At 37.8% G+C, this 11,895-nt stretch overlaps 2 protein-coding genes and 1 long non-coding RNA gene across 4 annotated transcripts; 2 read left to right on the forward strand and 1 right to left on the reverse strand.

Moving 5' to 3' along the window:
- The first annotated feature begins 3,987 nt into the window (after positions 1-3,987).
- LOC123189499 (uncharacterized) lies at positions 3,988-5,610 on the forward strand. 2 transcript variants are annotated; one of them, XR_006495874.1, is made up of 3 exons: positions 3,988-4,133; positions 4,223-4,736; positions 4,828-5,610. It is a non-coding gene; the product is annotated as an uncharacterized lncRNA (long non-coding RNA). The 2 variants fall into 2 exon arrangements; XR_006495873.1 differs by having other exon boundaries at positions 4,034-4,736.
- LOC123189491 (uncharacterized) lies at positions 5,495-7,882 on the reverse strand. The gene is made up of 4 exons (XM_044601923.1): positions 7,519-7,882; positions 7,006-7,132; positions 6,480-6,875; positions 5,495-6,383 (listed from the first exon to the last, which is right to left on the reverse strand). The coding sequence occupies exons 3-4, from the start codon at positions 6,591-6,593 to the stop codon at positions 5,835-5,837; spliced, it is 663 nt and encodes a 220-aa protein (XP_044457858.1). The 5' UTR covers positions 6,594-6,875; positions 7,006-7,132; positions 7,519-7,882; the 3' UTR covers positions 5,495-5,834.
- A 378-nt stretch (positions 7,883-8,260) lies between these two features.
- Positions 8,261-10,523, forward strand: LOC123189509 (uncharacterized protein At2g29880). The gene is made up of 4 exons (XM_044601940.1): positions 8,261-8,499; positions 8,886-9,012; positions 9,144-9,539; positions 9,635-10,523. Exons 2-4 carry the CDS (start codon positions 8,886-8,888, stop codon positions 9,694-9,696), a joined length of 585 nt encoding a protein of 194 aa, XP_044457875.1. The 5' UTR covers positions 8,261-8,499; the 3' UTR covers positions 9,697-10,523.
- Positions 10,524-11,895: the final 1,372 nt, after the last annotated feature.

An 11,895-nucleotide genomic window follows, 5' to 3' on the forward strand; every position in this document is an offset into this window, starting at 1 on the left:
TTCACTGGTTTTCTTTGGATTTTTCTTTCTTTCTTGTACTTTGTTTTTCTCTCGATTCTCTCTGATTTTTATGTTTTGTTTTGCTTCATTTTCTTATCTGCATTGATTTTTCTTTCATTTTTTTATTCTTTTTAGTTTTCTTGTTTTTTGTTTCATTTAAGAATTCTTCAGGGATTTTAGCATGCTAGTTTACATTTGTATGTACATCAGTTATATTTTTAAATACATGTTTAACAGTTTTCAAATACTTGATTATTTTCCATATATGTGCATGGATGCCTATTTCCTTTTTGATACACATTATACATTTTTGTAATATATCTAAACAATTTTCATATATATTGTAAAAAATCCAAACAAATGGTTAACATTTTTTTTTCAAACATATGTTTTGATGTCAAAATTTTCATCAAAAATGTAAATTTTTTATCCATTGAGATAATTCTATATATATAATTAACTTTTTGAAATGCATGATTATATATTTTATATCAACTTTTTTAGGTACACGTTCTACATTGTTTTTGTAAAAATCAGGAACATCGTTCTATACATGTGTAACTTTTTTTAATTATTTATGTTTGGGTGTAAACTTTTTTCATACATGTTTGCAAATTTTTCATATACATTAGAAACAACTTTTATACATGTTTATTATTCTTTAATACATGACTAACATTTTATTTTCATTTTATGATTTGATATCTACTTTTTTATACGCATTGCATGTTTTTTGTAGACATCACAGACATTTATTATACATCTTTAATATTTTCTAATTACATGATTAACATTTTTAAATACATGAATAACATTTTTTTCCATATTTATGTTTTGATATCTACTTTTTTCATAGACATTGTACATTTTTATGCTTATAAATACCTTTCGTATGCGTTTAACATTTTTATAATGCATGATCAATATTTTTAAGTTTTAGGTGAGTGCTTGTACTCAAACGAGCACATAAGGCTCCACACGCTGGGCGGTTCATTGGCGCATGCGGTTTAGGTGAGCGCTCGTACTGCGTCGCTATGAGTTAGGCATAGTCGCGAACAACTAGTTAACGAATACCCTTTCGAGGCTCTCACAAAGTTTACATTTTGGCCCCTAGGAGCGCCAGGTGTTGCGCATTGGCACACCTCAAAGTTTTTCTTGACTTTTCCTAGGTTTTGACGGAAACAATGTCCCTTTTTTATTGGAAAGTACTGCTTTTCCCATGTGCTTCTGCAATAATCATATATGCACAACCGTCACAAAAGAAAATTTAAAGCACAATTTGTGCTTCCACGAGAAGCATAGTTGTGCAGCTCCGGAAAAATAAAATTTGTGCTTCCAAAGAAAAATGGAAAAGCAAACACCGTACTTTCCAAAAAGGTAGCACAGCCTATGCTTCCGCCAGAAACACAAATGTGCCATAGCTATGCATCTATTTTTTTTTTAAAAAAGTACAATCATGTTGTCCATTTTATTTTCTCTTTTAGTTTTCGACATTTTTTCAGTTTTGGTTTTCTTTTGTTAGTTGTTAGTTTTTTATGCGTGTTTCCCTTTTTTGATATATTTTTCTACTTCCGATTTCCCATGAAAAATTCATCGAAACCTATTAACGTTGGTCTAGTTTCAAAGACCTCGACGCAAGAAATACAAACGTGAAAATGATTTGTGATTGGACGAACAGTTCAAGATGTTGAATGTTTTGAAAAAACAAATCTATGAAAAATAGGAATAACTCTCGCGTGGCAATTAGTGGTGCATATGCAGTGCACAACGTGTCAGCAGAAGAGAAAAGTGAGAAAAACCTTTGCAAGGGATACCCCTTAATTAGTGATTTAGATATACTCCCTCTGTCCCAAATTTCTTGTCTTAGATTTGTCTATATACGGATGTATCTAATACTAAAATGCGACTTGATACATTCGTATCTAGACAAATCTAAGACAAGAATTTTGGGACGGAGGGAGTACTATTCAATGTAAGTGTTAAACTTGCACCACTCGAAGTACACACCGGCATGGGCCTAGCGCAGATTGCTACATTAGGCCCAAGTGCAGAGATGTAAAAACTGGATGGGTGAGTTGTCTTTTTTTAATTCTGATTTTTTATTAGGAAAAATCTTCGTGGCTTCAAAAATAGTTTTAAAAAAATTAAAAGTATCTTGTGATTTTAAATTTTCTCACGAATTTCAGTTTTTTTTGTGATTTGAGAAAATGTTTACACATTCAAAATTTTGTTTGTACATTTCAAAAAGTACCAATTCTAATAGTTTGTGAATTCAAAATGAAAATTAGGAAGCAAAAGATGATCACGTGTTCATGTTTAAAAAAGGTTAATTAATTAAATATTCTTAAAATTTAAATTAATTTAAAGTATAGTCATTAATTTGAAAAAATGGTCGTCAATTTTCAAACTTCTCATGAATTTCAGACAAACAATGTTTCTGAATTTCCAAAATGTTTATGATTGTTAAAAGGGAACAATAATGAATGTAAATAAAATTAAATGTAAAGCCAACCGCAAAAGAAACAAAAATCTAGTTGAACAAGACAGACAAAATACCAGGAAAAACTCCAGGAATGAAAGAAAAAACCAGCCAAAGAGGTTTCGTGAGAAACAGAAAACCATCCGTCATGGAGCAAAGCGCAAAAGAAAACCAGCCTAGATAAACATCGGATGCCCGTGCTAACTGTCCATTGAGATGAAAATAGATGTTGTGTTTAGTGGGCTAGCCCGCTTAGAATTGGTGTAAGCAAGCAATAGTTATTGCACTGTACAAGTGATAAATATCATTTCTGATGTATTGTGGGCACTGAGCGTAAAACAACATACTCGATAGGGTCTGAGAAATGAAGCCAAAATTGGCCGGCCCACAATCGATAGCATGTGCCTTTGGTTGACTATTCGTCATAGCGAGCAAACAATAGGAGCCCTCACTTGAATGGGACTAGCCTTGTGGGGCCCCCCTATATAGCGCTTCACTTCTCGAAAAATGGAAATTGAGAATTTTTCACTCAATTCTAAGAGTTTCGAACAAAATTTCGTAAGTTTTAGAAAAATTACCAATTTTGAAAAAAGGTTGGTAGATTTTATAAAAAGTCATGAATTTGGAAAAGTTCATTTATTTGAAAAAAGTTCACAAAATTTTAAAAAACATCAATTCTTAGAAAATTTCATCAATTTTGGAAACAATCACAAAAATGAAAAAAGTTCATGCATTGTGAGAAACAAAAAAAAATCAAAATTAAAAATAGAAGTGAAGAAAAGGAAAATAGTAAAGAAAACAGAAGAAAAACCGACATAAAACATAAAAAATCAGTTGGAAGCTTCTATTAATTTCCCAAAACTTCCGGAGACATCTAGAAGCTTCACAAACCGGCCGGGAGAGCGATTCGGAAAAACAAACAACGATGGCAGCATGGGCCAGCCCATCACGTACGCACAGTGTGCACGAGTTTGCAGAATGTACTAATTCAGTGCTTATGGTGCCAAATAGGAAATGTCGGCTTTGTTTTAGACGTAGCCTAGCAAGTCTTGATCGTTCTGGTCAATATTACCCCAATGCCCCTCACCCAAGGCCAATAATTCTTTAAAAAAAGTAGTAACAAAAAAATTCAACTAGAAACTATCAACAAGGTTATGTCTCGCCCATACCGGTTCCTATTGGGAATCTTCTACGGGCGGATTACTACCGGGCCGACCTATTTAGGCCTCATTCGTTTCGTAGGATTCTTAGGCCTCATTCGTTTCATAGGATTTGCATGTCATGGGAATAGAAAATGTATAGGAATAGGGTGCCCGGTCCAGCCAAATCCTATGGGAAGCAAAATCCAAAGGAATAAAGAAAAAAGAGCATTCGGTTTACACCACAGGAAAGGTACAGGAAACTACTAGTCTTTGGTTCATTTATTTATTATTACTAGGTGCTCAACTAGCCGTTAGCTCAAGTGCATCAACTAGCCGTTAGCTCAAGTGCATAAATGGCATTCTTCTCTCCATTTCCTTCCTCTGTCTACTTTTTTCTTCTTCTCTTCACACAAATCAATCATCAGCCTGCTCTTTTGTTCTTCTTTCATCCAGTGTCATTTTCTGGAGAGCTTTGGAAGACACTGCAAGTTGCTACTTGCTGGAGAAACAAGGTTAGTACCTATCCATCTTGTGCAACAAAATGTCATTGTTCAGCCAAGCAAAAGTCAAGATTTTTTACGCTTTTCTATCGATTTTTCAGCATCAGACGAACTTCTTAACAACTGTACACCATGTATTCAAGCTACCAACGTAGATCAGGAAGCGACGATGAGTTCATTCATTTTGTTCTCCCTACTTTAGGAGATACATCACAATCATCTTCTAGTAGGAGACCAATGCACACATCAAAGCTTATGGGGGGTTGTCGTGTTCATGAGATTTTAACAGGACATGAAAGTTTATGCAAAAGGAATTTCCGCATGGAGGTTCCTGTTTTTCAGGCACTAGTCAATAAACTGCGTGAGAAAAGCTATCTAGCTAATACAACATATCTTTCAGTAGAAGAGCAAGTTGCTATATTTTTGTATGGAGTGGCAAAAAATGCGACTAATGAAACACTTCAAGATTGGTTTCAGCATAGCCCAGATACAATACATCGACATTTTAAAAGAGTGCTTGAAGCAATCACCAATCTCACAACTATCTACATACGTCCACCTTCTCTACACCCACATCCAGTATTGAGCAAACCAAAGTTCTACCCCTTTTTTAAGGTATCAAAATCTTGAAACATTCTGATTTTAACATGATTTGGTATGAACTAGATACAAATTTCTAACACGGATGTGCCTTGTTTTTGTGCAGAACTGTATTGGTGCTATAGACGGTACTCACATCCCTATGAAGCTTCCATTGGATGAGCAAGAACCATACAGAAATAGGAAGCAAACAATCTCGCAAAATGTTATGGTTACCTGCATTTTGACTTGAAGTTCGTGCATATACATCCTGGTTGGGAGGGATCAGCTTCAGATGCAAGAGTTCTAAATGATGCACTTAACCATGGTTTTGAAGTTCCCGATGGTAAATTTTATCTCGTGGATGCTGGTTATGCAAACACACCACAGTTTCTTGCTCCATACCGTGGTACTAGGTATCATTTAAACGAACAAGGAAGAGTTCGTCAAAGGCCACAAAATCACAGGGAACTATTTAATCTTCGACATGCTCAACTTCGGAATCATGTTGAGAGAATTATCGGCATATGGAAAATGAGATTTCCTATACTGAAAGTTACTTCACATTATCCAAAAGAAAAACAGGTCGACATAACCGTTGCTTGTGCTGTTCTACATAACTTCATACGCCTACACAATGGAGATATGACTTGGCCTAGTGACGATACAATGGATATTGATCACGAGTTGATTATTGATGTGCCAAATGGAGACCATAACTATCATGAAGACATACGTGCTTTCAACTACTCAAGGGAAGCAGGAAATCAAATGCGAGATAATATAGCAAATCATATGTGGGAGCAGTATGTATCACAGAGAAGATAGACATAGTGATAAGGCTTGCAAGTTGTATCAGCATCCATGTACTGGAATATTAAAGTTCTACTTCATTATATAATTTTTATCCCATCCCTTAGCATAGGTGCAGATACATATTCGAGAATACAAAATACTAGACCATACGGCCTACCAAAATATATATGCTAACCATACTTAGACTTCACGGCCTACCAAAATATATATGCTAACCATACCACACGACCAAAATATATGCTAACCACCAGAAGACACTACGAGATGTTAGTTCTACTCCGGGTTGCTACGTGCAATCTCCCTTTTAATCCAAGTCAATCATCGTTCATTAGTAGAAAATGACAAGAAAACTTTCCTGTTATTCTTTGCTTGGAAGATATCTGATGCCATGAGAATGTCACTCAATTGTAGTCCCTCCAACTCTTCAACAGTTGTAATGCACTTGTTAATGCTGTAGGGATCCTCTGTTTTTTTCTCCTCAATAGCTGCTTTCTTCTCCTCAATAGCTGCAAATCGGTCTATTTCTTCCTGCTTCAACTTCAAATATATCTCGTGAAATCCATCCGGAGGTTCAGCAGTACTTCTCTTTTGTTTTTTCTTGCTAGGCTTCTCTGTACGTGCTTGTGTGGAGCTTGGTGTGGTTTTCATTTCTTGCATAGGTGTTGATGAATGTTGTCCAGCATCCACATTTAAATTCTCAGTCTCTTCTTCAACAGAAAAATGGAAACCAAATTCACCTGCACCTTGTAAAGTAGGTGAAGGCGACCGATAAGCATTAGGCTCTTCATCAACATAGTTCACCACATTATTTTGCCCTGCTTGTGTAGTAGTCCATACGACGACGAGTCCTGCCTTCAGCATAACGACCTATATATCATGTTCAAGAAAAAAATTAGCGTGCCATCAAGAAAAATATGAGTAGAGCGTGATGTAAAAATTAACAAATAAGAATATTTCACTAACCTTCATAGAGCGAAGCCAATTCATCATAGTATGGGAAAGACTTATCTCGCCATTGGAGGGCGTCCTTGCTGTTCTTGCGAGCAGCAAATGCAGCCCAAACACTAGCCGGTGCATCTACCATCATTCTATCTTTATCCCATCCAAAGCCACTTTCTGCTATCAAATCTTTTACACTCTAATAAGCTTTTTTCAAATCTTGCTCCTTTTGCTTGACTTGGTTAACATTAAACGACATGCCAAACTTGGTATTTAGTTGAGAAGTAATACTTGTCCATGCTTCCTTGCTCCATGCATTGTGTGTTCGATAACCAGGTACATCATGATCTTTCAAGAGCTGAATAAGAGACACCTTCATTTCGCGACTCCATTTAGCTCTTGAACAGGGCTTTATGGTACCTAAAGCAGATAAAAATTTGCTCAATTTCAGTTATACTAGCCCCAGAAAAAAATAGCAATACCTAGTTATTATGTGCTTAGTTTTCAGTACCAAACTATCTCTCCAAGTAATTCAAAATTGATGAAATACCTATATGTTGAGAAGGCAGTGAAGTCAATCGATTAGCTTCAACATCACTGAATCCTTGTGATTGTGAACGAGGGCCTACTTGGTCATAGTTCCGACCTACTTGCTCATAGTTCTGATAATTAGCCATCTGCAGTAGGACAGAAATAGATCGACAGAGAAGAAATTTGTTAGAATATAAACATGTAAGTGCTTGTTGCTACTAGCTTATTTTTACGTGCTAGTCTCCAAAAAATCAATCAACCTGCTTCCAAGCACTTGTCCGTGCTTGTTGCTATGGCCGAACGCTATTGAGCAATCACCACAAGAACTGATTAAAATTTCACTTACTAGGATCTACTCTGTATCTGATAGGACATGGCCAGATCGATTCTTTCACCAAATAAATTGCAAAGAGCTTTTCTAATCTGATAGGATCTGTCCAGATCGATTCATCACCAGATAAATTGCAAAGAGCTCTCGAACTAACAAAGACATGAGGCGGATTGATTTCTAATTACTCTCGAACCAACATACCAGTGAAGAAGAGGAGCAGCCCGGGAGCGCCCGACGGAGACGAGATGGCTGCTGCTGGTAGGGGTTGATGCCTGCTGCTGTGTGTAGAAGAGGGGATCCAGAATAGAGAGAGGAGGGGAGATTCAGAGGAGATGGATGCGGATGGCCGGTCGCCTCTGCTGCTCGTCTTCTACAGTCCTTCTCCAGTTCTTCCCCCTTCTATTTTCCACCTCGGACTCAGAAGATTAATGAAGCGGAAGCGGAATCGCTATCTTTTTTGCCGCGGAAAGGAGAGGGCGCCGCGCCGCTTCGCGCGCTCTTTTCGCGCCAGGATTTTTTCCGAGAGGTCTGACTGGATGCAACGAATCCTCTGGAATAGGGTAGTTAGTAATAAAATCCTCAGGATTTTGTAATCTCAATTCCTGTAAACCGAATGACCTTTTTACAGGATTTTAGATCTCAGGATTTTTTCCTGTACTGGTCATTCGGTTTACAGGAATTGAGATTACAAAATCCTGAGGATTTTATTACTAACTACCCTAATTTTTACAGGATTTTAGATCTTAGGATTTTTTTCCTGTACTGGTCATTCGGTTTACAGGAATTGAGATTACAAACTCCTGAGGATTTTATTACTAACTACCCTATTCCAGAGGATTCGTTGCATCCAGTCAGACCTCTCGGAAAAAATCCTGGCGCGAAAAGAGCGCGCGAAGAGGCGCGGCGCCCTCTCCTTTCCGCGGCAAAAAAGATAGCGATTCCGCTTCCGCTTCATTAATCTTCTGAGTCTGAGGTGGAAAATAGAAGGGGGAAGAACTGGAGAAGGACTGTAGAAGACGAGCGGCAGAGGCGACCGGCCATCTGCATCCATCTCCTCTGAATCTCCCCTCCTCTCTCTATTCTGGATCCCCTCTTCTACACACAGCAGCAGGCATCAACCCCTACCAGCAGCAGCCATCTCGTCTCCGTCGGGCGCTCCCGGGCTGCTCCTCTTCTTCACTGGTATGTTGGTTCGAGAGTAATTAGAAATCAATCCGCCTCATGTCTTTGTTAGTTCGAGAGCTCTTTGCAATTTATCTGGTGATGAATCGATCTGGACAGATCCTATCAGATTAGAAAAGCTCTTTGCAATTTATTTGGTGAAAGAATCGATCTGGCCATGTCCTATCAGATACAGAGTAGATCCTAGTAAGTGAAATTTTAATCAGTTCTTATAGTGATTGCTCAATAGTGTTCGGCCATAGCAACAAGCACGTACAAGTGCTTGGAAGCAGGTTGATTGATTTTTTGGAGACTAGCACGTAAAAATAAGCTAGTAGCAACAAGCACTTACATGTTTATATTCTAACAAATTTCTTCTCTGTCGATCTATTTCTGTCCTACTGCAGATGGCTAATTATCAGAACTATGAGCAAGTAGGTCGGAACTATGACCAAGTAGGCCCTCGTTCACAATCACAAGGATTCAGTGATGTTGAAGCTAATCGATTGACTTCACTGCCTTCTCAACATATAGGTATTTCATCAATTTTGAATTACTTGGAGTGATAGTTTGGTACTGAAAACTAAGCACATAATAACTAGGTATTGCTATTTTTTTTCTGGGGCTAGTATAACTGAAATTGAGCAAATTTTTATATGCTTTAGGTACCATAAAGCCCTGTTCAAGAGCTAAATGGAGTCGCGAAATGAAGGTGTCTCTTATTCAGCTCTTGAAAGATCATGATGTACCTGGTTATCGAACACACAATGCATGGAGCAAGGAAGCATGGACAAGTATTACTTCTCAACTAAATACCAAGTTTGGCATGTCGTTTAATGTTAACCAAGTCAAGCAAAAGGAGCAAGATTTGAAAAAAGCTTATCGGAATGTAAAAGATTTGATAGCAGAAAGTGGCTTTGGATGGGATAAAGATAGAATGATGGTAGATGCACCGGCGAGTGTTTGGGCTGCATTTGCTGCTCGCAAGAACAGCAAGGACGCCCTCCAATGGCGAGATAAGTCTTTCCCATACTATGATGAATTGGCTTTGCTCTATGAAGGTTAGTGAAATATTCTTATTTGTTAATTTTTACATCACGCTCTACTCATATTTTTCTTGATGGCACGCTAATTTTTTCTTGAACATGATATATAGGTCGTTATGCTGAAGGCAGGACTCGTCGTCGTATGGACTACTACACAAGCAGGGCAAAATAATGTGGTGAACTATGTTGATGAAGAGCCTAATGCTTATCGGTCGCCTTCACCTACTTTACAAGGTGCAGGTGAATTTGGTTTCCATTTTTCTGTTGAAGAAGAGACTGAGAATTTAAATGTGGATGCTGGACAACATTCATCAACACCTATGCAAGAAATGAAAACCACACCAAGCTCCACACAAGCACGTACAGAGAAGCCTAGCAAGAAAAAACAAAAGAGAAGTACTGCTGAACCTCCGGATGGATTTCATGAGAGATATTTGAAGTTGAAGCAGGAAGAAATAGACCGATTTGCAGCTATTGAGGAGAAGAAAGCAGCTATTGAGGAGAAAAAAACAGAGGATCCCTACAGCATTAACAAGTGCATTACAACTGTTGAAGAGTTGGAGGGACTACAATTGAGTGACATTCTCATGGCATCAGATATCTTCCAAGCAAAGAATAACAGGAAAGTTTTCTTGTCATTTTCTACTAATGAACGACGATTGGCTTGGATTAAAAGGGAGATTGCACGTAGCAACCCGGAGTAGAACTAACATCTCGTAGTGTCTTCTGGTGGTTAGCATATATTTTGGTCGTGTGGTATGGTTAGCATATATATTTTGGTAGGCCGTGAAGTCTAAGTATGGTTAGCATATTTTTTTTGGTAGGCCGTATGGTCTAGTATTTTGTATTCTCGAATATGTATCTGCACCTATGCTAAGGGATGGGATAAAAATTATATAATGAAGTAGAACTTTAATATTCCAGTACATGGATGCTGATACAACTTGCAAGCCTTATCACTATGTCTATCTTCTCTGTGATACATACTGCTCCCACATATGATTTGCTATATTATCTCGCATTTGATTTCCTGCTTCCCTTGAGTAGTTGAAAGCACGTATGTCTTCATGATAGTTATGGTCTCCATTTGGCACATCAATAATCAACTCGTGATCAATATCCATTGTATCGTCACTAGGCCAAGTCATATCTCCATTGTGTAGGCGTATGAAGTTATGTAGAACAGCACAAGCAACGGTTATGTCAAGCTGTTTTTCTTTTGGATAATGTGAAGTAACTTTCAGTATAGGAAATCTCATTTTCCATATGCCGATAATTCTCTCAACATGATTCCGAAGTTGAGCATGTCGAAGATTAAATAGTTCCCTGTGATTTTGTGGCCTTTGACGAACTCTCCCTTGTTCGTTTAAATGATACCTAGTACCACGGTATGGAGCAAGAAACTGTGGTGTGTTTGCATAACCAGCATCCACGAGATAAAATTTACCATCGGGAACTTCAAAACCATGGTTAAGTGCATCATTTAGAACTCTTGCATCTGAAGCTGATCCCTCCCAACCAGGATGTATATGCACAAACTTCAAGTCAAAATCGCAGGCAACCATAACATTCTGCGAGATTGTTTGCTTCCTATTTCTGTATGGTTCTTGTTCATCCAATGGAAGCTTCATAGGGATGTGAGTACCGTCTATAGCACCAATACAGTTCTGCACAAAAACAAGGCACATCCGTGTTAGAAATTTGTATCTAGTTCATACCAAATCATGTTAAAATCAGAATGTTTCAAGATTTGATACCTTAAAAAGGGGTAGAACTTTGGTTTGCTCAATACTGGATGTGGGTGTAGAGAAGGTGGACGTATGTAGATAGTTGTGAGATTGGTGATTGCTTCAAGCACTCTTTTAAAATGTCGATGTATTGTATCTGGGCTATGCTGAAACCAATCTTGAAGTGTTTCATTGGTCGCATTTTTTTGCCACTCCATACAAAAATATAGCAACTTGCTCTTCTACTGAAAGATATGTTGTATCAGCTAGATAGCTTTTCTCACGCAGTTTATTGACTAGTGCCTGAAAAACAGGAACCTCCATGCGGAAATTCCTTTTGCATAAACTTTCATGTCCTGTTAAAATCTCATGAACACGACAACCCCCCGTAAGCTTTGATGTGTGCATTGGTCTCCTACTAGAAGATGATTGTGATGTATCTCCTAAAGTAGGGAGAACAAAATGAATGAACTCATCGTCGCTTCCTGATCTACGTTGGTAGCTTGAATACATGGTGTACAGTTGTTAAGAAGTTCGTCTGATGCTGAAAAATCGATAGAAAAGCGTAAAAAATCTTGACTTTTGCTTGGCTGAACAATGATATTTTGTTGCACAAGATGGATAGGTACTAACCTTGTTTCTCC

The sequence above is a fragment of the Triticum aestivum genome, chromosome 1A (assembly GCF_018294505.1).
Source record: "Triticum aestivum cultivar Chinese Spring chromosome 1A, IWGSC CS RefSeq v2.1, whole genome shotgun sequence".
NCBI classification, from domain to species: domain Eukaryota; kingdom Viridiplantae; phylum Streptophyta; class Magnoliopsida; order Poales; family Poaceae; genus Triticum; species Triticum aestivum.

What these genes read in the sequence shown, in the direction of transcription:
- LOC123189491 (XM_044601923.1), bottom strand. Translation starts at nt 6,593, where the DNA reads ATGCACCGGCTAGTGTTTGGGCTGCATTTGCTGCTCGCAAGAACAGCA. An exon ending in ATTGGCTTCGCTCTATGAAG is followed by an intron (nt 6,384 to 6,479) that starts GTTAGTGAAATA and finishes CATGATATATAG; the next exon opens with GTCGTTATGCTGAAGGCAGG.
- LOC123189509 (XM_044601940.1), top strand. Translation starts at nt 8,886, where the DNA reads ATGGCTAATTATCAGAACTATGAGCAAGTAGGTCGGAACTATGACCAA. An exon ending in ACTGCCTTCTCAACATATAG is followed by an intron (nt 9,013 to 9,143) that starts GTATTTCATCAA and finishes TATATGCTTTAG; the next exon opens with GTACCATAAAGCCCTGTTCA. An exon ending in ATTGGCTTTGCTCTATGAAG is followed by an intron (nt 9,540 to 9,634) that starts GTTAGTGAAATA and finishes CATGATATATAG; the next exon opens with GTCGTTATGCTGAAGGCAGG.